Source organism: Ambystoma mexicanum, chromosome 4q (genome assembly GCF_040938575.1).
Source record: "Ambystoma mexicanum isolate Mex_15411 chromosome 4q, UKY_AmexF1_1, whole genome shotgun sequence".
Lineage (NCBI taxonomy): Eukaryota > Metazoa > Chordata > Amphibia > Caudata > Ambystomatidae > Ambystoma > Ambystoma mexicanum.
Window position 1 is genome coordinate 70,984,919 of NC_090928.1, and position 25,760 is coordinate 71,010,678.

Consider the following 25,760-nt stretch of genomic DNA (forward strand, 5'->3'; position numbering starts at 1 on the left):
TGCTCAGCAATCTCTAGTTACCCCTAAGATTGGTACAAAGTCCTTGTCTTGGATTGCTAATATTGTCCTACTGTACTATTTGCCTAGAGGTTTGCAGCAGATTATTACCGCCTTTGGTAGTTATGCTGAGGCGAATGATTTACAAGTTACCCGGGCCAAAACACAAATTATGGTATTTAAAGGTCACTGTAAGAAGGCACCAAAATATAAGTGCCAGCTTCTTGACCAAATAATTCCTGTGGTAAATGAACTTACTTAGGGAACAAACTGAGCACCAGGCAGTCGTGCTCTCTTGTAGAAGCAATTTTAGATCTGAAGCTGATCCCCCTGGTTGTTCAAATGAAGAAAATCAATAGCACATTTGTTACATTTTCGGTATGCCCACTGATTAAATTCTATAAAGCAAAAAAAGTCCCTTTGTTGTTGTATGGTCTCGATACAATACTTTATGCTCAGACTCTTAATCGAAGATAAGATCTGGAAGGAAGTGTTTCGACTTCCCTAGGGTTTACCGATGGTGAGTACAATTTTCAAATTGGGCCTTCAATCCTTAAAAATGTCAATGGACTGGAAAATTCTGACACTATCGAGGTATACTGACACCAACTTATGACTCCCTATATAAAGATATACTTCTAGAGCTGGATCGGGATTCCAATATGGTGCTAGTCCAATTGAATAGATTTGTTGTAACAGTTCTGCAACAATGCGATCGCTCGGTGAGGGAGTTATTTGAAAATCTAGTTGGTGTTTAGCTTGATAATGCAGATGAGTGGGTTAGGTACATTTGGTCCACTATCGATATTTGATAAACCAAGAGGTTTTTTACCAAATTACCTGAAATGTTTTCTCAGTTCTAAGTTAAGATCAGAATCTCTTAGATTTCGCTTAAATCTCGTAAAGACGGGGGAAATTCAATCAATTTATGATAATTCGGTGTCTAGAAAATCTAAATGTACTTTTTACAGAGAGAATGTAGTGCAACATTTACATCATTTGCTGATTGTTTGTAGGGGCACAAGTGATCTTCGTAAATAGCATTTGGGAATGTTTGTTGAAAGTTTGGATTGGCTTCGAAGGAACTCCTTTTGGAAAAGACTTGTAGCAGGACATGAGACGTCTTTCTATTGAAGTCTTAAAGATTCTTCGAATTTGGAATTTTATCATTTTTTAAAGAAAGGTGATAGTTGTATGTTTTTTAGATTCTTTTTCTATATCGTATTTGATGACTTCGTTGGATGATTGTTGTATTGTTTTCTTTTTGCTCTTTTTCGTTTTTGTGAAAAGTCATTGAATTAAATCACAATAAAACATTTTTTTAAATAAAAATATATATTGGTGTTTAAAAAAAAAAGTTCCTATGGAAAATAGTTTTTAAAATGACTGTTCAAGTGTTGCTTGAAAGAGGAGAACCTATTTAAGAGGAAAGAGCCAATCTCTTCAGGGCTATGTGTCGCTTACTGCATAGGTCTATTCACCTTCTGTGTTTATTCACTGATGCCTCGAAAGTCAGGTCACTCCAGAAGAACCAACTAATACATGCAATAAGCAGAAACACCTACACAATAAGCTGCAATCACACTGTATTGAGGCATGGAGCCTGCACATGGATCCAGCTGAAACATAAAACTGTGCGCTGCACCTCCATTTGCCCGTTTCCTCCACTCAGTTTCACTACAAAGCCATTTTGGCAACTAGATTTCATGCAGAATTTGGCACATGACCCTGATAATATCAGCTCTTAGTTCTCTCTCTCCACTTAAATAGGTTCTCCCCTTTCCACTTTTTTTAAATGTCACCAGCATCAATGATCCCTCTGCCTGCATGCTGGAAAATACTGTTCTCCAGCTGCAATAAGCAAAAGCTCCCAGTAGGGGGCTTTTGCTTGATTGTTGCTGCAAGAGCACAGCATTATCTTTTTCACACAAAACTGCTCCAGCTTAGAAAAAGGCTGCCTCCGATGGCTTGGAAAATCAACACTTGAACGGTCATTTTAGAAACTATTTGCCATAGGAACAATGCCAAGATATCTTTTTTATTATGGGCAACATTTTTAAAGCATAAGATCTTTGAGTGAACTACCCCTTTATGTAACTACATTTCAACAATTAATGTTACTCGGTCTGTATATTGGGCACGTTGTTTATTGGTTTTTAATTTGTTTTAGATCAACCTTTCTCCAGCACTGGGGTTGTTTTTTCACACTTCGTACAGACTAAAATGAATGCACATTTCGTAGTCCTTGAGCTGTTAAGTCCTGTGAGGGGTACAGTACACTGAGAAGCAAGGCCTCTTCCAGCATTGGGCACTCTGTGAGAATGGAGTGTAAATAAGCAACAGGGGAAGAGCTCACCCATCAGCTACTTTTTGCTCTCACTGAATCCATGTGATTGTATCCAAGAGGAGAGAATGTGAGCGGCGCGCTGTGTGCCTTCTTCATGACACTCCCCGGCCTCGGCTGCTGCAGCTCGTCGGAAACATTCTGTACCCAGATGGGCTTCGTTCCTCCTGTAAACTAGCTGAGCTTCCCAGCCCGTGTCCAGGAAAGGAGTTTACGTTGAATAAATGACATTTTCTATTTGACTATTGACAATGACTATTTTTTCAATGTGCTACATGAAAAAATAGTATACTGCGTCTTCTCTGTGAGGTGTAGTGCATGCAAGAAATACAATGTTATGTGCTGCAATGCTGGCAGAAAGCAAGAAAAGCTACAATGCACCAATTGCCTGTGTTATTGTAAAAACAAAATGTACTACTATGTGCTATATTGTGCCACATCTTAGCTGCTAACCTAAAGTTATCAGCACTGCTACTGTCCCTGTGGCACATGGCCATTACATCACTGCCGGGTTCCTAATGCCCTGTTGGAAGACCTTCCTCAGACGATACCTGCGCTCACATTGTATGCAGTTTACCTGCATCTGAAGAGAGAGCAAAAATAGTCACCGAATATGCCAAATCCAATGAAGGAGAATCCGATCTGATGTCAGCAAGTGAAGCTGGGGTCCAGAAGCCAAAAGCACAGAGAAAGATGATGCGGACGCTGCTCACTAGGAAGTAAATTCACATTGAGTAGCAACGTCGGACTGAACGTCGGACTGAATGCTGCAGGGATTTACTTCCATGATGCTTAGCGTTTTGAGACGCAAGCATTACATTCCTTTCTGGGGATAGTAGTATGGGATCCAACTCCAAAAACGCCAGGGCAATTTCCAAGGCATCCTGTGGTACCTGGAATGACACAAGGTCATTCGGATTGTGACAAACAGAAATTGTGGGGGCTGTGTGAGAAACCAGAAGGTGTCTCACCCACTAGTCCCTGGGGATCTGTCATCCAGATGGCTTTTGTATCAAGTTCCTGGGGGTGGACCAGTGTGGGAGGATCACCTGGGGAGGGGTCTTGTGGGAGTGGGACGCCGGATGGTGAGACGTGGTATCTATTTCCCTGTAACACCTTTACCCCATCCTACCAGGCAGGCTGTTTAGGAACTATTTATTCCACACGGATAAAATGTGGAGCACGAGAGCACACTCTGAGCGAGGCAAAGCACATGAGGATACAGCAGTTTTGAGACAGCAGCTGAACGAGAGAAGAAAGATGGCAAAACAGAAGGGGATCACAAGGAGGGAAGTTCCCTTGACCTTTTTTACAAGCAACTGTTACTGTCCAGAGACCTCGAGAATAGAAGGCGTAAGACCAGAAAACCAGGCTAAAAAATCCTGCATTGTGTCGGAGATACCCAGATCCCTCCCGCATCAAAAATCAAGCCAGGGAGAAGGATTAGCCACTGTGGTACCATCCTTGGCTCCAAGAACAAAGCATTGTCAGTGAATTCAACACAGCCGGTGAGTTGGGGAGACCGATGCAAGACCTGTCTCTTTTGAAGACAAGGTTGCAAGCAACAATATTGTTAAAACGCATGTGGTAAGAGATGCAGGTAAAGTTGAACTGCTGATGAGTGATTGAATTTTAAAAGCAAGATACAATACCTTTGACAGAGTGGTCCGGCACCACGTGGGTGCTCAATCAAATGTCTCTGTATGCAGCTGAGAAGGGTGAAATTGAGAAAAACGGTCATATCAAGAAGAGAACAAGTAATTGTGAATCAAAGTGGTCCTGCGATGGGTCAAGCAAAATCCTGCACAGTCAAAATTCTACGATTTTGATGAAGTAGAGATAGTTTGGAAAAGTAGATTCATTTGGTCTGAGCCTGGCGCAGGGAGACCAATTGAAGGTTAAAGGGGGTCTGAGCCCGGCGGAGGGGGACCCAGGGCGAACAGTATATCACCCAAGAAGTTGTATATGTGAAATCCTAAGAAGACAGGAACTTTAATGTTTGCCGTGTTGCATCAGGCTCTCTGATGTAAAAGACTTTGAATGGTAAAGAGACTTTGGCACAGAAGGCCCTTATGTTGAGGTTTTGAGCTGCATCCTCTTGCTAAACACTTTTCTTTTGCATAACATTGTTTCCCACACTATTTGTATTTATAAGTAAGGATTGGCAATAGGTTTATTAGTATAGGCCCTTTAATTTTGACAGACTTTCCTAGGACTGCGTTGTTATTTGATGGTCGTAGCTTGCTCCCATCTTTAGATTTAGGATTAGATGGGTGTTTTTCAAACCCAATTGAAGTTTAATAAACACCCTTGAACTGTGATCACTTGTGTCTGTCTTACTGTTAGATACCATGCCTTCCTTACAGCTGCTAGCAGACACAGGAGCCCCTGCGGTCCCTACTGTGTGACCGGCCAGTATGGGGGGGGGACACTTACTTGCTCTGCTGTTCCCGTGCAATTTGGGGGCTGCTGGGGGCCCCTATTACACCGGTGGGTGACAAGGATGCCATTACAGCATGAAAGCATGTGCTTTAAAACTCCTGATTTAGAGAAATATTGTAAAAGACCCATGCATTGGTTTAAGTCGCCTAGGGACAAAAAATAACATCTTGTGATTCGGCAAAATCATACCTTAGCATTTCCACTCATCATGTAAGCTTGATTCTGCTTCTGAACATCCATGCTTTGTTCTTATGTTAGCAATGCTTTGTCACATAGATTGCGCTAGTGGCGCCATATGCGCCAAAACCAATGAGACCACAAACATCAGGATATAGAAATGTTTGCATGCTGGGAAATAACTCGTGCTTTCTCGTTAAAACCTAAACATTTGTTTATGCTAGTATTTAAAAAGCATCCACCAACCATCTGCATATAAAAGTGTCTACTTTTTCTCATTGTCATTTTTAGGAAGGGAAGATGATGTGTATGTTTATGCAAAACACACTGACAAGACTTTCAAGGTAATGTCCCTCTTCAAAGTTAATTTATTTTTGCAATAAAAAGTGTGAAATGTTTTCCTTATTTACAAAATATGTAAAAGGTACTTATGCAATTCCAGATAATCACCACCCTTATTTCATCCTATCCCTAAGCGTTGTAAAAACAACGAGCAGTCGCGTCATCTTGCATTCTCCCTGGCTGGCTGTGAGGAAGGAAACTCTGGTTTGTGTGAAGGAGACTGCAGAGAGTTGTGCCTTGGAGCTGCCTCATGTTGCAGCCATAGTCGGTTTCAAGAAACGACCCTGAAGCTTTGAAATATGCGTGAAATGTATTCCCGGAGCCAGGAAGGTATGAGATTATGGAGATTCTTCCCCAGACCAGGATCTCGGATGCGGATTCACAACCTGGGGCAAGCCTGGTCAATCATTTGATTATCATCCATGTTTCTGTGAATACTATGAACAAGGAGCAGGGCGGAGTGTTCTGGGCATGATTTCAGCACCCAAACAGAGGGTCAGAAGTATGTGGGTACCACATTTCCACATCCCAGGAGGATAGCTCAGCGGCAGCGTGCTCGCCTTGGAAGCAAGACAACACGAGGCAACACAGGTTCGATCCGCACTTAGAAACCTCTGGGTATCAAGCATGTTATAAATACACAACTAAGACATGTTCCGTAACAGCGCCTCAATGCCCCCGAGCTGTGTGAGCTCTTTAAAAATGCAAATAAATAAAATAAAAAAATCTCTCCAATCTATAATATACACAAGGAGAGAAAACCAGACAAGCCTTTGACGTTCCCACAACCATTAATCTGCCATGAAATACAGAGATTTAAATTGAAAGATTTTAAAGAGGCACATTAACAATGTAGGTATAGGAGTCCCTCACATTAAATAGCAGCATTTTCTGGATGTTAATCAAGATGCAAACCTAAATTATTCCAAAAGCTTTTCTGTTTTTGGTTCAAAATGATTGGAAACGATAGACAATTGTATTGGAATGACAACATGCCACTCTTCAATTAAGGAGCCGGAAAGAAAATGGATTCCCCTGTGCCTGCAAGTATGAAATTAAAGGCCAACGCCAAAGTAATATTGGTATCAAGATACCATTTGAAGAACTTTATGCCAGTTATTAATTTTTTTCCAGATATTTTTGCAATGATCTCCTTTACTAAATGAAACTGGTTTCTGCTCATTTTGTATTTCTGAAAATATCTCCAAGACAGGTCCTCATTCTAACCTTGCCGGTAACCTGGCGGTAAACCTGCCAGGATACCGCCAAAGGCTATTACCGTTTCCGGCACTCGTTCCAGCGACATTACCACAGGATTCCGAGTGACGGTGTTAATCCCCATTCATGGAGTCCCAAGATGGGATTTGCCATCATTACCAGCACCAGCAATACTGGTGCCGGTAATGACAGCTTTTTCTGCCGGTAGGGCGTCTGCCTTACCTCCAGCTGGTAACTGGAGGTACCACAGGTGCCCCACTGACAAACCTGTAGTCGTCCGTTCCTGTAAAGTGCTGGTATACATCAATACTGGCACTTCTTTACCAGACCACCCGACCTGGAATGAGACCCATAGTGTTTAGTAAGTAGTGTCAGGAATACTATTATAAAGGATAGTGATGGAACACTTGTATGTTCCATGTCTCAAGGCCTTGAATTTTGTCATACGTTCCGTGATGAGGTTATATCAAAGACTAGTAGGAAGTTCTGCACATCTTACACAGATGTTGTACTCTATTTTGTATATTTTGAAAACATGGGGGCGGGGGGGGGCAAGCAATGATCTACACCCAACTGAGCATGGTCAAATAACATGGGGGGGAAAAGCCATTTTAGCAGTACAGACTTTGGACAATGAGAACAGTAAAGAAGTATGTCCATCTATAATATCTAATGATTTGATGGAATGTCTCGGCAACTCCGCTGAGACCTCGATGATTAATAAGGTGTGCAGGATCAAACCTATCCGGGAACATTCCTGTGCTTAACATAATAGCTTTTACTGTGTGATGACTCGCATAAAAGTATATCAGATTTCGAGTTGGACAATACACAGACACCTCTGAAGTGTCTACAAGGTAACTCTTTACTGACAGTATTGGCTCACATGGAGGGAATGAAGCAAGTTGGATATGTGCTGACCCAAAATACTTAACAGGTACTTTGGCCTTTCAGTCGCTGCTGACTCAAAAGCGAGGCAATGTGTTCTATCAAAAGTCAACACATGTTAATTAGGAGCATTTTTAGAGAGTGTGCGGTTTCCTCTTAAAAATACCAGCCGCGGTTAGCTTTTGATCTTGTAATACCATATTTTGAATCTATATGCAAACTGGGATATTATGTAGTTCCCCCAGAGTGGAGAGGTTTACGGTGACCCTAAAAATGCTTAGGGAACCAAATTGTGAGGGGAAACAAGTAATGAATCGGCAATTCAAACACAAAGAAACAAAAGTTGATACCAAAAAATAGGTAAAATTGGTCTTGCAGCTTTTGATTAATCTATGACCCATTGTGGAAGAAGTATATTAAATCTATAAAGGGCATATGAAATAGTTGAGAAGTGGGACGTGATACGATTCCTCCAGAAGGGGATTTTAATGCAAGATGTGAAGTTAACTCGGGAGGAATATATTGATAAAAGGTTTTTAGAAAATAAATGGGAATTGGCTTTGCATGGCGTTTTTCAATTACAACCTTCACAAATGAATAAAAAGGGCATTGTTGCCTGGCTAACTTTGAAGCGACTCATTTTCGTATAATTACTGGAAAAACATTCACTTTAATAACCAACACATCCACATCCATGATTGGATGTGACTATGTTCTTGATCAGTCACATGATTTGATATGTCATTTATAATGCGCCTACACACAAGACAAGGAAGAGACGATAGAGGGAGGACAAGACAAACGATCTTACTAGGCCTTGTGTCATTCAGATCTTGCAAGTGTGACAGCACACAGTGCAGGGGGAAGGCAGAAGGGGGAAACTTGTAATCAGGGCAGCAATTACTCTGAGTAAGTGCAGCCCTGCAGCGCAGCGCGGCTTTCTCTAAGTGCAAGGAGGCAGGGGACTGTAGCGGTTACAGTTCCTAAGTGTGCAGTAGGCCCGGACGCAGTGCAGTGGAGACTGATCATGGAGGAGCCTGGTATCCAGTGAGGCTCTGGGGTAGCCAGGCAACCAGTCGGCGCAGCAGACAGGTAGGTCAGCAGGGGAGGAAGATCTAGAAAGCAGAAGATAAACAGAAGATCTTGATCTGCTGCCGGAACCTCGAGTGGTCTGGCTCAAGTTTGAGTGGGACAGGGAGACCATTCCAGATGGAGGCACCTGCAGAGGAGAGAGATCTACCCCCCACTCTCTGCCTGGAAAAGCATCTGACCTTTAGAGAGTTGGAGATAGCTGAAAACTAAATACATTTTCAGATCTTACATTGACTCGTACATAAAAACAGGCAATAAGGGCTTGCAGTCTAGGGGTAACCCCTGTACTCCTTTCCCTCAAGTTCGAGGGGGCTGCTACGTTGCTAGCCCAGTATCCCTACGCCAAAAGGTCTCCTCACAGTATGGAATCAATTTAGCCAAGGTACACCAACTGTCAAGTCTGCCCTTGTCTTGGGGGAAGGGCTAAAGGTCCTTATCTCTGACTCCCTCAAGAATTTCTTAAGTGTCATAAGTGGGGTAGAATGATCAACCTGATGTGCCTTTGTTCCAGATGATGGTTTTTCAACCTTTTTCCTCATTCTTTTCTCCCTACACCTGTCACCACTCTTCTCCACCCTCCTCTTTGTGTCTCTCGCTCTTCTCCACACTTCTTTGACTGAATGTATCACTCTTTCAACCTTCTCCTGTGCCTACTCTCCAGCTGCCTCATGGTGTTATATTCTTCCCTCTAGATCTCACTCCTCCACACAATACCCCTGTGTCCTCTCCTGCCCCTCATTCCCCCCCTCTTCTCTCTCATCGCCTCTACTTACTCTACCATCTAACCCCTCCTGTCTCCACTCTCCCTTAACAATCCTGATCTAATCGCTCTCTTTCTCTCTCCCAACTCACGTATTCCCTCACTCATGCGCACACTCACACACTTGCTCTCCCTCCCACACATACTCCCTCAGTTGTCCTGTCCCTCACACTGATTCTCGCTCAATTTTCGTCACTGTCACTCATCCGGCTCACTCACACTCACTTATACTCACTCACACTTCCACTCTTACTCTCTCCCTCACTCACTGACTGAGTCAGACTCTTACTCTTTCTCGCACTCACATTCACTCTTTCACTTGCTCTCACCTGCACACTCTCTCCTTATCATTTATACTCCCTCACACTTCTACTCCCTCACACATACTCTTTCTCACTCTCACACACTCTCTCGCTCTTTCTTCTCAATGTCGCAAACAAACACTATCGCCCTCCCTCGCACACTCTCCCCCACACACTTTCTCCCTTTCTTTTTCACTGTCACACTCTCACACAGCCAAACACATACTACTCTCTCTCAGATCCAACATGTTACCATCACTCTCTCCAAACAAGCCACAAGTCTCCTCCAAGCCTTCTTCCACTTGTTTTACCCTCCTCTCATGACTGTTGGCCCACCTCCAGCTCCTCAGACCTCACCTGAACACCTTCCACTGACCAATTTATGTGCGATAGTCTTCCCTGTTTGGAAGCATCACTGTTTAAATCAGCTGCTTCCCTGGGCCAATCACTTTCTAATCTATCCGTAACTCCTCAGCTGTTGGGATGGTCATCCCTTGCAAAGGTTCATACGTGCCTTTAACGCCCCACCCCATTTCGGCCTTCGTGTTTGCCATGCGGTCACCTCCAGCATTTGCTCTGTCTCCTGTGAGAAACCTGAGGGTGGTTTCACAGATAGACCCCGGGGATTCTTTGTTCAGGTGGCCAGGGCATGGCCATCGCCTTTGGAACCAGACCCTGGGGGTGGACCGCTTTTCACCTGGACAAGGGGTCCTTGGGGACTGTTGAAGGAATGCCCTCGGGTGAGATGCGGCATTCCTCCTTTTTGTCCGACACGCCCCTACCGTTATACACTGTCTTTGGAGGATATTGTCAGCAGAATCCTGTTATACCCTAACTCTTTAACTCAGAAAAGGGAAAGAGAAAACACCATGGGAAATCAAACCTTCTTTTGACCCTTAAAAGTAAGCTAGTCCCCCCCCGCCCCCTTCTAAACCCAGAGGACATTTAATACATCCCCCCTTTTCTGACGTGTCCATACACGAGCCATCTACCGTCACGACAGGAAACAACTCCCATAATTCCCTTACCCCACTCAGATGCCCATGTAATACAACTAGAAAGAATAGCTCTAGTAATATGCAGTGGCCCTGCCCCACTGTAGGATCAAGCGCTCAATCAAAATCATACGTTCTGCCTTTAAAGGACACATTTTCCATCACAACTCCCCCTCCCCAATTTAGAAAATCACTAAGAAGGGGAGGCGACTAAGAAGATGAATAAAGGTTACTCAAAACCACACCAAGAGACAGTAGACAGACTGCTTCATGTTAATACTGGACTGCCCATTAATCCAGTCAGGCAGGGACAGGTAGACCCAGCCCAGAACTCACACCTGCAGCCTGTTCAGGTGTATAAAAGGTGGAGTTCCTGGCAGAACAGGGAGCAGCAGTTGGAAGAACTGAAGCAAAGATGTCTGAGTCCAGCAGGGGATCACTTCTGAATCCCAGCCTCCCCTTGCTACTTAGGCAAGGACAGGCGAGACGCCGGAATGCTGATCTGATGTGGCTGGAGGATTGCAGCCTGGAGAGAGAGACAAAAAGCAAGGGGAGCTGCTCACACCAGGCCAGATACAGGCCAGTGCTGCTTTCCCTGGGTGGATATTGATCAGTTCAGTGAGACATAAGGGCAGGTGGCGAGACCCTGACCTCAGATCTGAGAGCAGTGAGTCTGTTCCCGACAACATCACGTGGCCGGTGAGTTTCTGAGTGAGGGGAAACCCGGAACGCGTTTGAGGCTAAAGCGGGAACTTGTCAAAAATATATGAATTTTTCTTGTGCAAATGAAATTCACTATTTAACCATAAGGAAAGGTCCATCATGGGGCATGTAGTGGAAATACTACCTCGAAGACATCTGCACCTTGCTTATAACTTGAGAACTGTGGACGGATGCTAAAGAGTAACAGAGTAGTCCGGCATACTGAAAGTGCCCAATTGAAAGGCTTGGTTTAGACAAACATTTAAGACTGTGAGAAACTGTGATAGAAGGGAATTATTAGTTTAGGGGAAGGAAACCCCTATCAATGTTGTGATTGCAAGGTCCGAGCCCGGCTGAGGTAGACCTACAGGAACTTTTAAATCCCTTGTGAAAGGTCCTAGCCCGACCGAGGGAGGCCCAGTATGAACTGTGAACCTGAGCCTATGAGATCCTAAAAAGAAGGAACTTTTGTTTTGTGTGTGCCAAAGCATTCTGCAAATGAGACTTTGTTTTGGAAAGAGACTTTGTCGCCGAAGACCCTAACTTATGTCCCGAACTGCATTCTCGAGCCGAAGAAGCCAGTGTTCCAAAGCCTGAATGTGCCCCCTTGTCCCGTGCTGAAAACATGGGGAAGGGAATCCCACTGTTCAGTCATCTTGATACACTTTTCTTTTGCATACCTCTTTTTCCCCGCACACATTTGTTATAGCATAAGGATTGGCAATAGTCTTTTATTTTGTTTATTTTTTTTTTAAGTATAGGCCTTTTCTATTTGGCAAGACACTACTAGGACTGCGTTATTTATTATTTGATGGCAGGGCTTGCTCCAAACCTTAGATATAGTGTTAGATAGGCATTCTACAACCCCATCTTTGCTAGATAAACACCCTTCAACTGTGCTTCATTTGTGTCGGTTTTCATTCATGATACCATGCCTTCCTTACACTCCTCTCTGCTCAGTAAGTTGGGGTTGAAAGAGGGTTTGGGGGTGTTGGGCAAAATCCTGTGCAGTTCCCTTAGGGAGCACTACAGAAGATTAAGACTTCAGGTATGAGCAATAAATCCCCTTTGGTATCAGTCTGTATCACAAAGATTTAGTTGGTAGCTGTAGCTAAGCAGTCAGACTTCTCAAGAGGGAGATGAGCAGTATTCATAGTTTACACAATAGGACTACAATACCAAGGTACAAGGAAACACTGACCAAAGCTTTGTATTAAAAAGAATATATATATATATATATATATATATATATATTACACACTTCTAGTTCAACACATTAATCACAGTTATAAAAGCAAGTTAACATCAGTCAAGAAAAGTATACACAACTCCCTAGTTAAATTGTAGACAAGTTTGAGCAAGAGTGAAAACTGAGCAAAACAGTACAGTGAAAACCAAACACAAATGGCACTCTATCAATTTCTCACAAGGGAGGGAAAACACAAGTTCTACAGTAATATCTTCTTACACACCCTAACAACACTTCCCATAAGTTTGTGAACAAGTTTAGGCAAGGCAGCCCTTTAGTTTGTATAGTACTTAAATGAAAACCGAGCAAAATGGCACTTTAAAAGTTTTAAAAGATGGGAAGGAAAAGGTGGTTATAAGAATTAGGTGCATCAACACAGTTCTAGTTGAGAAGCAATCTAGAGAAGGCAGTTCTAACAAATTCAGCCAGAGTCAGTAGGCCTGTGCCAGAGTCAGTGGTATAGGGCAAAGGGCCCAGGAGTAAAATGTTCTTGTAGCTGCAGTCAAGTCTTTGTTAAACGATTCGAAAAGGTGGATGCAGAAGGTGAAAGACAATGTTAGAAGATAGGGGCGGCCAACCCAACAGGTAGATAAAGGATTTAAAACACCTTAAGTGCTACCAATGAAAAAGGGCGGCCTGGCGGAACAAAGTACCTTATAATGAAGAAGAGGCTCCTGCAGTGGTGGTTGTTCCTGGCAGTTCCTGCAGTTCGGGAGAACCAGCAGAGGAAGAGAGGCTCTCGTCGTGGAGGAAGGTTCGAGTTACTGCACTGCCCAGGGATGAAACCAGCCGCGGTGCTGCCCAACAAATAAAAGGTACGCTCCTTTAAATCGAGGTTCTTGTGGACGGGTGTGCCTGGCTATCCGGTCTCTGAGTAAAGGGTACTGGCGATTCGACCAAGGCAGGTCCAAGGTGATTGACAAACTGGTTGGCCCCACCAGCTCAAGGGAAGAAGGCTCTTGCAGATGAAGATCTTCTGTCGTCGTGTGGAGAAAAGTGGCGAGACGCTGCAGCAGGGCTTCAACGGTGGTTCAGTTGTTGCAGAGGTCTTTGGCTTCTGTCCTCTTCGGCTTCTTAGTTCCAGTGGCGACGTCTTGCTCTTCCAGTCCTTAGGACCCTGCTTTTATGCAAAAAGATCCCCATTCATACAGCCTAGCTGTCACTCACACAGTGGAGTGGTCATCCTGGCAGGAGACCCTCCAGCCTATCAGGGCAGAGTGCGACATGGGTTGCTGAGGCAACCCTGTCCAGGGGTCCTAATCCCCCTCCCACACAATGGATCCACCCCAGACTCAGTGGCGCCGAAAGGAGGGCTTCTTGGCAGAAGCCTGCCAAAAGGCAAAGTTAGACCTGGGTTAGGAGTTTAGAGAAAGACACGAGAAAGAATTTATATAAAAGGTCTGGCAAATAAAACCTACCAGAGTAAAGTTAATATAAAAATAAACCGGCAGTATGTTAGAGGCTGTCAATAAATGTGGTAGCCTCGAACAATGGGAAAATCCCATAGGGAAATATTCGCGGTTGAATATTTTTGGTAGGAACCACTGCCACCAGCCAGAAACCTTTGAGAGAGGGACTGTACGGTACCCTCTCGAAAATGAACGTAAGGAAAAACTATTATCCCTTGCCAGTACCTCCATAGTAAGATGGGTTGTACTGGTTTTGTTCATAAAGATTGACTAGTAAAGTCAATGGGGACTTTACATGCCCCGGGAGACAGTAGTCCGTCCCAGAGTATGGAGTCTATGTTTGGGGGTCGCTACGACACCACTGTGTCACTGCACGGAGGGTGCTGTGTAACACATGTGGATGAAGATGGTTCCTATGGGGGTGAGATAAACCCCATAGACATTAAACACAAATAATAGCCTAGAACACACATAGCAAATATGCCTAAGAGTGGGAAAAAGAGTCACACTCTTAGCAGGAGAAGAAAACAAACCCTTCAGATCCAGCAAAGCTGCTGGGAGACTCTATAGGTAAGGGAAATTAGCCATAGAATGAGAATTCTCCCCAACACTCGCCCCCTGACCCCACCCCCAGATTAAGGGACAGGAGGATCTAATCCACTCCTGGCTGAGTCTCCTACCTCTACTCGGTTATAAACATCCTAGAGAGACCATCAGCATTTTGGTGTTGAAATCCTGACATGTGCTCAATGGTAAAATCAAAACCTTGGAGGCAGATTGACCATTTTAGCAGTTTTGGGTGCTCCCCTTTCATTTGCATCAACCATCTCAAGGGTTGGTGGTCTGTTTGAATAATGAAAGTAGATCCATACAAGTATTGTCTAAACTTCTTGAAAGACCACACAATGGCAAAACATTCTCTCTCAATAGTTGCCCACCTTGTTTCAGGTTCCTTCAGTTTCCTACTGATGAAGCAAATGGGGTGCTCCCTACCTTTCTCATCCAGTTTACTGAGGACTGCACCTATACCTATATTGGAAGCATCTGTCTGCACAATGAAGGGTTGGTGGTAGTCGGGGGCTCTGAGAACTGGAGCTTGACAAAGGGCTTTCTTCAGGCTTTCAAAGGCCTGATTGCACTCTTCATTCCATTTGACATTTTTAGGGAATTTTGGAGAGGAGATTACATTCAGAGGAGAAGCTATAGACCCATAGTTCTCAATGAAATTCCTGTAATACCCAGTAAGGCCTAAGAAGGCTCTCACTTGGGTTTGAGTAGAAGGGGTTGTCCAATTTTGCACAGCTTCAATCTTGCTGAGCAAAGGCCTTATTTCGCCTCCTCCTACCTCATGCCCAAGGTAGACCACTTTACTCTGACCAATTTGACATTTGCTTGCCTTTATGGTCAGATGGGCCTGGCCAAGAGCCTGCAAAACATATCAAGTGGTCAACATGTTCTTTCCAAGTAGGGCTGAACACTGCAAAGTCATCCAAGTATGCCATGCAGAAGTCCTCCATCCCATTCAGAACCTGATTAACCATCCTTTGGAATGTAGCAGGTGCATTCTTTAGTCCAAAAGGCATAACCTTAAACTGGTATAGGCCAACTGGGGTGGAGAATGCAGTTTTCTCCTTGGCGTGGTCAGTCAAGGCTATTTGCCAATAGCCTGACGTGATATCAAATGTGCTGAGGAACTTGGCTGAACCAAGTCTATCCACCAGCTCATCTGCCCTTGGCAAAGGATGGGCATCAGTCTTAGTGACTGCATTTAGGGCTGTATAGTCCACACAGAATCTCAACTCCTTGGATCCTGCCTTTGGTACTAACACAACTGGGCTAGACCATGGACTAGTAGAGGGCTCTATTACCCCAAGATCAAGCATCTTGTTGACCTCCCCTTTGATGTGGGTTCTTACATTCTCTGACAACCTGTAACCCCTGCTTTTGACAGGTAAACAGTCACCAGTATTGATATCATGCTGGCCCCAAGGGGTCAGGCCTGGTGCTAGAGAAAACAGAGGGGCACATTGATTTAACAAAACGTTACACTCCTCCTGTTGCTCAAGTGTCAGATTAGAAGAGAGATTAACTCCTTCTACTTTCTCATCTAAAGGTTTGCCTCTGAAGAGGTCAGGTAGAGGTTCACTCTCCTCCTCCTCTTGAGCTGAAGCTAGAAGCAAAACTCCCCGTTCTGGTCTCAAGACATAAGATTTTAAACAGTTGGTGTGAAAGACTCTAGGAGCCTCCTTAGGATTGCCTAAGTCCACCAGATAGTTCACATCTCCAGGTTTTCCCACAATCTTGAAGGGTCCCATCCATTTGTCCTGCAAGGCCCTCTGCCTTGTTGGTACCATAACAAGACCTAGCTGGTCTTGAGCGAACTCAACCATGTTGGCCTTCTCGTCATGCCAATGCTTCACCAGAGCCTGACCTGCTTTCAAGTTATCATTTGCTTCAGCCATCATGTGTGACATTCTCCTCCGGAGTCCTATCACATAGTCAGTAACTCTGACTGGTGTGGGGGAAGGAGCACTCTCCAACCCCTCCTTGATCAGGGCCAATGGACCTCTGACCGGATGGCCATAGAGAAGTTCAAAGGGACTGTAACCCACTCCCTCCTGAGGGACTTCTCTATATGCAAATAGAAGGCATGGCAGTAGGAGATCCCACTTTTTCTTAAGGGGGTCCTCTAAAGCTCCTATCATGCTCTTCATGGTTCTGTTAAACCTTTCTACCAATCCATTTGTTTGAGGGGGTATGCTTTGAGAACTTGTAGGTAACTCCACAGTTTTTCCACATGGCCTTCATGTAGTGGGACATAAAATTAGACCCCCTGTCGGATATTACCTCCTTAGGAAACCCAACCCTGGTAAAAAATACCAAGGAGGGCCTTAGCCACAGCCTGAGCTGTAACAGTCCTCATAGGAATTGCTTCAGGGTACCTAGTAGCATAGTCTACTACAAAAAGTATAAACCTGTTGCCTGAAGATGTTGGTGGGTCAAGAGGACCAACAATGTCGATCCCTACCCTTTCAAATGGTACTCCCACAACAGGGAGAGGCACTAAAGGTGCCACGTTCTTGGAGCCACTTTTACTAGAAGTTTGGCAAGTGTGGCAACTCTTGCAATACTTATCTACCTCAGCCCCCATTTTAGGCCAATAAAAGTAGAGAGAGAGAGAGCCTTTCCTTGGTCTTCCTGAAACTCAAGTGACCAGCCAAAGGTATCTCATGGGCTAGTTGCAAGAATTGGAGTCTGTTTTCTTGGGGCACTACAAGTCTCTTGTAGTCTCCAGGGATTCACTCTGTCGGTTCACTATAGAAGAGGCCATCTTCCCAGTGTAACCTATACTTCCCAGGCTCTTGCCCTTCAAGCTGAGAAGCTGCCTGGTGGCAAAGACCTTCCAAAGTTGGACATTCTCTCTGTCCCCTATTGAAGTCTGCCCTGTTGGGGCCACCTTCTGCCAGTAAAGACTGCAGCTCAGGATGGTCCACAGGGTTAAGATCTCCAATGAGTTCCTGGCCTTCTATTAGAACGGAGTCCTCAGGCTCTAGTTCAACCACACAGGGTTGTACCTCACTCTCAGCCTCAGCTGGAGGAGGAATCACAGGTGTGATTTTTGACAACCTAGGAGATTTCCTGGTTGGAAGCACTGGAGTGCTTTCTGCTGGTTTCTTCTTTGAAGTCTTGGGTTTCCCCTTTGCTTCTGGTTGCTTTGAAATAGCAGTTAGTAACTCCAGTGGAGTAAGAGTGATTTCTTTTTCTATCATCTCCTCAGGAGAGCCCCTCAAGGTCCTCTCCCTTGCAGGTCTGGTGAGCTCCTGCAATCTTTTGCTGGGAGGTCTGGGAGTACTTGACACCACTCCCAGTTCTTTATGGTAATTCCCTAAAAGAACCCTTCCAGGCACTTCAGATTGCACACTAACAGGTATCCTCACAGTCATTTCATTGCACTGGATGAGAGCTGGTAATTGGGGAAGCATCTGCGCAGGCCCTCCAGCTAGCTTGGTGAGGCGTTTGGGTGCCTTAGCAACATCCTCCACCTTAAAAAAAGATTCATCCACCACAGTTATGCTGGCTCCAGTGTCTCTAATGGCAGGGGTCTCCTGAGCATTTACTAGGACACTGTCTTTATAATACTCTTTAGTATTAGGAGGGATAGAATTATACACATCTAAATTCTGTTGTTCCCACAACCCTAGGGATACTAGAGAGACACTAGCTGAGACTCTGATGCGGTCTTCAGCTAGTAGTTGAAAGTTTCCACTGGCCATATGTACTTCCTCCTCTGGAGCGAAGGCTAAGGAGACTGTGTGGACGTCTGAAGGTTTACCCTTACATCTGGTATCCCCTTTCACATGATCAGTAGAGCCACAAACATAACATTTCCCAAATGTCTTTATGAATGGTGGCTTGTTCTGACCTCCTTCTGGTCTGGGACCAGAAGGTACACTAGCCTGATTAGGTTTCCCCTGGGGCTTACCCTTAGAATTCTGTTTGGGGGCCTCTTTGGAATTGGAATTATTTGAATTCTCTTTGTTGTCTTTCTTAGGCTGTTTTCCCTCATCCTTTTTCTGGGTGAACCCTGAATCTTTGTGAGTAGCCCTGTTGGCAACCCAAAGTCAGCAGCCTTAGCCAGTTTCTTAGAATCTAGTTCTTTTGAATCAGCCAAGTGCTGTCTGAGCTCAGGAGAGCAGGCATCATAGATATACTCCAACATTACAAGATTTCTCATTCCTTCATAAGTGTTAACTCTGTAACCCTTAATCCATCCCTCTAAGTTCTTCAAACACTCATTCACCCAAGTAGCCCAAGGGGTACTATCATGCTTTTTGAGGGTCCTAAACTGCTTAAGGTACTGGGAAGGAGTCTTGCCAAATCTACCTATTAAAGCTAGCTTTCCACATTCATAATCCATCCTATCCACCTCCCCCAACTCCATTACCAAATCAGATGCAACAGGGGGGAGCCTAGAGAATAACCAGGGGATCAACTGATTCCCTGTGATATCCTGGAGTCCATGATTGTATTCAAACATAGCTAACCAATCTAATACATCCAACTTAGGTTCATACATACCCACAATCTCTTTAGGCATCCGGGGTCTTTTTGAACTGGAAGATCTAGAGGATTCGGGGGGAGAAGCATTTTCCAAAGACAATTTCTTCATCTCAAGCTCATGATTGAGCTCTAATTCTTTGAGCCGTAGTTCTTGATGTCTCTGTTCAGTTTGGGCTCTAATTCTTTTGAATTCTAGCTCAAGTCTCATTTTTCCTAGAGTGATAAATTCAGGACTTAATGTGGGACCTGACAATGGTCCAGTAGCCACAGGTTGAGGCCTTTGAGCAGGCAGATGGCCATAGGGGGTGACACTTTTATCCTCCTCTTCCTCATCTGCTTCAACAATGACATCATCAACATTATCATCCTCAATGTTTGTGTCAAGACTTGATGGTCGTGTAGCCGATGAAACCTCCGTCCCCAAGTACCACTCGAGCAAACAAGAAATTACTGCCCGAGCGGTTCTTGAGGCCACAGGTGGTGGATTTTCGTCAGCCGGAACCAGGAATGCCGGAAGATGCCCTCTATGACCACTGTAAGGCAAACACGAAGTTAGGTCATAAACACAGAACCCCAGACTTGTATATGAATATGTAATAAGTCTACAATAGGGCTTACCCTTGGGAGTTGGTCGGGACTTAATAATGGTGTAAGGATGTTTGTCAGAGGCAGCCGGCAAGGGTGACGACCAGATGACAGTTTGGTAAAGCACTTAGTAGGAATGAAATCACCACCTTACGTAGAAGCCAGAAAACGTAAGTCAATCAGTTGAAAAGTGCGTAATCCAAGAACAAAGTTCATAACAAAAGGGCAATCCAATAGCAATCCAGGGACGGAAATGTGGTTGAATCCAGGAGAAAATAGTTCCAAACAAAGGTACCGTGAAGGAAGAAGCCAAATCAGAGTCCAAGATCAATCCGAGGTCAGTGGTAGTAGTCTGTAATCCATAATGTGCCCAACAGGATCAGCTGTGAAGCGCTGGAGGGCAGTCAGCGCGTCCCTTTTGAATGCTGACTAATGATCACGTGACTCTCATCATCCGTCACGTGATCGAACGTGCTGAAGGAGGAGCTCTCAGGTGCCGGCAACGGAGACGTTGTAGAATGCCCGTGGCGCGTCTCCATGGCAACTGCCAACGCCGGAATGGAAACCAACGCTGAGATGGCAAGAACTGGCGTCGCTGACCTTGTCCCATTCCTTGCCGGTAGGCCTGTAGGGGAGAGTATGTCCTGGCATGTATTTTGATGGTGATAGTGGGGGCTGGATTATGAGATGTGTCCATGGAACGCGTGGATGAAGGTGGGGGCGTGACAGTTTGCTACATTTGCTGGAGTAGTAGGCACTACAGCACCACTATCCAGACTTTGTTTCTCTAACAGTCTATCAATCATTTCTGATTTCTTGCCTTTGACAGGAAGACCCGTCTACACAGATCCCTTAAATAATCAGCAGTATTAGTAAGGAGGGTCTCCTGGCTGTAACTTTCCATACTTTGACTTTGTTTAAAATAAACTTTTTGTGATTGTTAGCGTTGTGGTTAATTTAACCAAGGTATTAGCGGTACACTAACATGTAAATCCAATACTTTTATCCCACCGCTGCCACCAGTGTTAGGCAGAATCCTGTGCAGTTCCATTAGGGAGCAGTACAGAAGATTAAGACTACAGGTATGAGCAATAAATCCCCTTTGGTATCAGTCTGTACCACAAAGATTTAGATGGTAGCTGTGGCTAAGCAGTCAGACTTATCTCAAGAGGGAGATGAGCAGTATTCAGGGTTTACACAATAGGACTAAAATACTAGGGTACAAGGAAACACTGACCAAAGCTGTGTATTAAAAATGAATATATATATATTTATTACACACTTCTAGTTCAACACATTAATCACAGTTATAAAAGCAAGTTAAAATCAGTCAAGAAAAGTATACACAACTCCCTAGTTAAATTATAGACAAGTTTGAGCAAGAGTGAAAACTGAGCAAAACGGCACATTGAAAACCAAACACAAATGGCACTCTATCAATTTCTCACAAGGGAGGGAAAATGCAAGTTATACAGCAATATCTTCTTACACACCCTAACACCACTTCCCATAAGTTTGTGAACAAGTTTAGGCAAGGCAGCACTTTAGTTTGTATAATACTTAAATGAAAACCGAGCAAAATGGCACTTCACAAGTTTTAAAAGATGGGAAGGAAAAGGTGGTTATAAGAATTAGGTGCATCAACACCGTTCTAGTTGAGAAGCAATCTAGAGAAGGCAGTTCTAACAAATTCAGCCAGAGTCAATAGGCCTGTGCCAGAGTCAGTGGTACAGGGCAAAGGGCCCAGGAGTAAAATGTTCTTGTAGCTGCAGTCAAGTCTTTGTTAAACGATTTGAAAAGGTGGATGCAGAAGGTGAAAGACAATGTTAGAAGATGGGGGCAGCTAACCCAACAGGTAGGTAAAGGATTTAAAACACCTTTAGTGCTACCAATGAAAAAGGGTGGCCTGGCGGAACAAAGTACCTTATAATGTAGAAGAGGCTTCTGCGGTGGCGGTTGTTCCTGGCAGTTCCTGCAGTTCGGGAGATCCAGCAGAGGAAGAGAGGCACTCGTCGTGGAGGAAGGTTCGAGTTACTGCACTGCCCAGGGATGAAACCAGCCACGGTGCTGCCCAACGAATAAAAGGTACGCTCCTTTAAATCGCGGTCCGGGTGGACGGGTGCCTGGCTATCCGTTTTCCGAGTACAGGGTACTGGCGATTCGACCAAGGCAGGTCCAGTAAGACGATGGGCAAACTGGTTGGCCCCAGCAGCTCAAGGGAAGAAGGCTCTTGCAGATGAAGATCTTCTCTCATCGTGTGGAGAAAAGTGGTGAGACGCTTCAGCAGGGCTTCACCGGTGGTTCAGTTGTTGCAGATGTCTTTGGCTTCTCTCCTCTTCGGCTTCTTAGTTCCAGTGGCAACGTCTTGCTCTTCCAGTCCTCAGGACCCTGCTTTTATGCAAAAAGATCCCCATTCATACAGCCTAGCTGTCACTCACACAGTGGAGTGGTCATCCTGGCTGGAGACCCTCCAGCCTATCAGGGCAGAGTGCGACATGGGTTGCTGAGGCAACCCTGTCCAGGGGTCCACCCAAGATTCAGTGGCGCCGAAAGGAGGGCTTCTTGGCAGAAGCCCACCAAAAGGACGAACAAAGGATCCCGGACCTGGGTTAGGAGTTAGAGAAAGACACGAGAAAGAATTTATATAAAAGTTCTGGCAAATAAAACCTACCAGAGTAAAGTTAATATAAAAATAAACCGACGGTATGTTAGAGGCTGTCAGTAAATGTTGTAGCCTCGAACAATGGGAAAATCCGATAGGGAAATATTTGCGGTCGAATATTTTTGGTAGTAACCACTGCCACCAGCCAGAAACCTTTGAGAGAGGGACTGTACGGTACCCTCTCGAAAATGAACGCAAGGGAAAAACTATTAACCCTTGCCAGTACCTCCATAGTAAGATGGGTTGTACTGGTTTTGTTCATAAAGATTGACTAGTAAAGTCAATGGGGACTTTACATGCCCTGGGAGGCAGTAGTCAGTCGCACGGTATGGAGTCTATGTTTGGGTGTCGCTACAACACCCCTGTGTCACTGCACGGAGGGTGCTGTGTAACAAATGTGGATAATGATGGTTCCTATGGGGGTGAGATAAACCCCATAGACATTAAACACAAAAAATAGCCTAGAACGCACATAGCAAATATGCCTAAGAGTGGGAAAAAGAGTCGCACTCTTAGTAGGAGAAGAAAATAAACCCTTCAAATCCAGCAAAGCTGCTGGGGGACTCTATAGGTAAGGGAAATTAGCCATAGAATGAGAATTCTCCCTAACAGGGGGGTGTTCCTGGGTCTCTCCTAGTCCTATATAGTTCCTTGCCAGTTACTGGTTCTGCTGCTCCATTTTTCCCCTGTTTCCAGGCATCCAGTCTGGGGTGTGTGTGTTCGGTCTCCCAATTGGCTCTCACATGGTGGAAGGTTAGTCCATTTCGATTATAGTAATCAGTCCTTTCCTCGTGTTCTGGGCGGGGGTCTTGTCTGTTTGACCCATGTGCATTCTGGTCCTTGAAGTTTGTACTTGAACTGCGCTACTTCCCAGGACCAATGGTCCATCTCATGGGTTTGAGGAGTCTTGACGCATGCTTGTAGTTGTAGTCCTTTACACCGAGACACCAGGCTGTTAAGTTTGATAATTCTCCATGAAAGTATCAGAAAGATTAAACGGAGAGACCTTGCAGGACAGAGGCTGATGGGCATTGGGTCAGAGAGCCACCAAGGTGCGTACACTATTCCAGGGATACTGGGCAGCCGGAGACAGGGGTCCCTCCCAACTCACCAACTCTGCAGGAGCTCTGGCTATGGGGCTAACCTGGCCTACCCTAGGTTGAAAGAGGTGGTTAGCCCTTGATGACCGGGTCAGACCTATGATCCTGTCTGTGACGGATCACTGCTGCCGTCCCACAACCTGGTATCTATGGCAGCTTTAGAAGCTGCATGGACCCCACCCAGGATGGTGGGCAGTATTGCATGTAGCTACCTCCAAGATGGCAGCTGCAAGCTTGCTGATACGTATACATCAAGATAACGACGCAGAAGCAACACTGTGCAAACGCTGCTTCCTGTCACGGCTCGCTCCCTTTGCTCCCGTTCCCGTCACTTGGGGGTATGTTAAGGGTTTTTTTCCCTACTGGACATTTCCTCCGAACCTTATGCTACAGTGCTGTGATGAATTGGGAGCGCTAAAACCTTATTTTCCAAGTTACTTCCCTTCCGGATCCATTCCTGGTTTTTGGCAGCCAGCATGCTACTTTAATCTAATGACTATGCTTCCCAGAATGCCTGGCTCACTGCCTCACCTCCTCCCTTGCAGGACAAGGTTGGGTGGAGGATAGGAAACACCTGTGGCTGCAGGTGCAGCAGGCGGCACACCTGAGGGGTGTGCTCGTTAAGCAGCTTTAAAAGCCTCAGTTTACTTCAGTCCAGCGCTGTTCATTGTTGCAGTGTTCCTGTTGTGACTGGTTCCTTGTTCCTGGTCCCTAGCTTTTGTGCCTAGTTCCTAGTTCCTGTTTCTTGTTCCTCTGCCCTGGATTTCGAATTTATGTGCTTAATTGATTTCTGCTTTCTGGATTTCCCTTTCTGTCTTCCTCTGTCTGCAGGCAGCCTTTCTCTGTGCTTTACCCTTTGATGCTGCTCAATTTGCCTGTGTTCTCTGTTTCTTTGAAGCTGTCCTTTGCTACTGAAAAACTTGATGCATTAGTCGTTCCCTTTATAGATTTAGCTTCTTGCCTTTTCTCCTTGGATGGGTGGGAAAGGTTTCCTTTTGTGATATAATTTTCCCTGCTCCTGATCCTTACTTTCTATTGGGATCCATTCCATGTTTTCCATTGCACTTCTGCATTTATTTCCCATTGATTATTAGGTGTGGGGTGCTGTTGTAACTAGTCCCAGTGTGAATGCCCTTTGTTTTTCCTCACTATTCTATAATCACTATTCCTACTTGCCCCTTGACTAGGGTCTTATGTATTTAGTTTTCCTCCACCCATTGCTGTTATAGCCTTCAGGGTCCCTGTTTGATCAACTGGGTTTGTGGGTTTACTGACATTCAAGTGGTCTTTCCGGTCCTCGTGAGTACTGTTTCTAAGTTCCTTATTCAGTATCATCCAGAGTGTTAGCTCACAGATCCTGTCCTTGCTTGCCCTCTACGTGGGCTTAGCGTTGTCAGTATCTGTAATAGCATAGTGGGTAAGGAGTTTGCCGACTTTCCTTTCAGTCATAAGGAGGTTCTAAGTGCTTACCCCACATCCCTTTTCATATATTGGTATTATTGTTTCACCTGGGTTTTAGTATACACGAGTCTTGGGTATTGTATGCACGTTGTTAGATTCAAAGTTGTTCACTGTGTGATTTCGTGCACATTTCCCTTGCCATATTCATTGCCTTCTTCCTTTCTTAACACTTCCATATAAACCATAGCGCTTAGGTAAGCATTTGCATCACAACTGATTATTGCCCTAGTGCTTCTCTTTCCTGTGCCCTTGTTCTCACCTCTTTGTTCTGCATAACCTATTTCTTTGCGGCCTTCTTTTTCACTCCTGTGCTCCTCTGTTCCTGGTACTCATCCTTGCATCTCTTCCACCTCCTAGTTTCCCTTTCTTGGCTCTATGGCTTTGTTGCTATAAAGACTTCCTTTTTGCTTCTCTGATGTCGAGGTGTCTAACCAGAGGCATAGGTCTTATCTCCAGCCTAATAGGGCATGCAAAAATCCCCCAGGAAGGCAATTCGCTGCAACTGTTATCTCGGACAAGATTGTCCTCTTTTGAAATCTTTAAAGGTTTTACAATGGGAGGAAAGTGACAATTTGCTGTTGAAACTGGAACGCAATGTAATATTCCTGGGGCTGCCTTGTACTGTACCAACAGGTAATGCAAGGGATAACTGAGTAGAAATAGTCAGATAGTCGGACTCCAAGTTATACACCAATGCAAATATAGTGTACAACAATTACTGCAGCATCCTTAAAAAGAAATGGGCAGTTGTACAGTAAAATTATATGATCCATTGAGTGATTATAAGGAGATCCATTGAGTGATTATAAGGAGCGGGTTAAACTATTAATAACATTTGGGAATAAACCACATCAGATGAATGCCAATACTAAAAGGAATAGGGTGCATAGAAAATATCAAAGATTGGTAAAAAGAAAAATAGAACCAAATTAAGAATAGCAATTAGAGTATTTGCATGACCCAAAGCTGCCCCT

General features: G+C 44.7%; 1 protein-coding gene across 3 annotated transcripts in view; it reads left to right on the forward strand.

Annotated features, from left to right (window-relative positions):
* Nucleotides 1–25,760, forward strand: part of ECHDC1 (ethylmalonyl-CoA decarboxylase 1) — a 362,408-nt gene that overhangs the window by 210,775 nt on the left and 125,873 nt on the right. For all 3 annotated transcript variants that reach the window (XM_069607500.1, XM_069607501.1, XM_069607499.1), the window contains exon 4: nucleotides 5,252–5,304. In XM_069607500.1, the coding sequence (XP_069463601.1) occupies nucleotides 5,252–5,304 (53 nt within the window). The remainder of the gene's footprint in view (nucleotides 1–5,251; nucleotides 5,305–25,760) is intronic.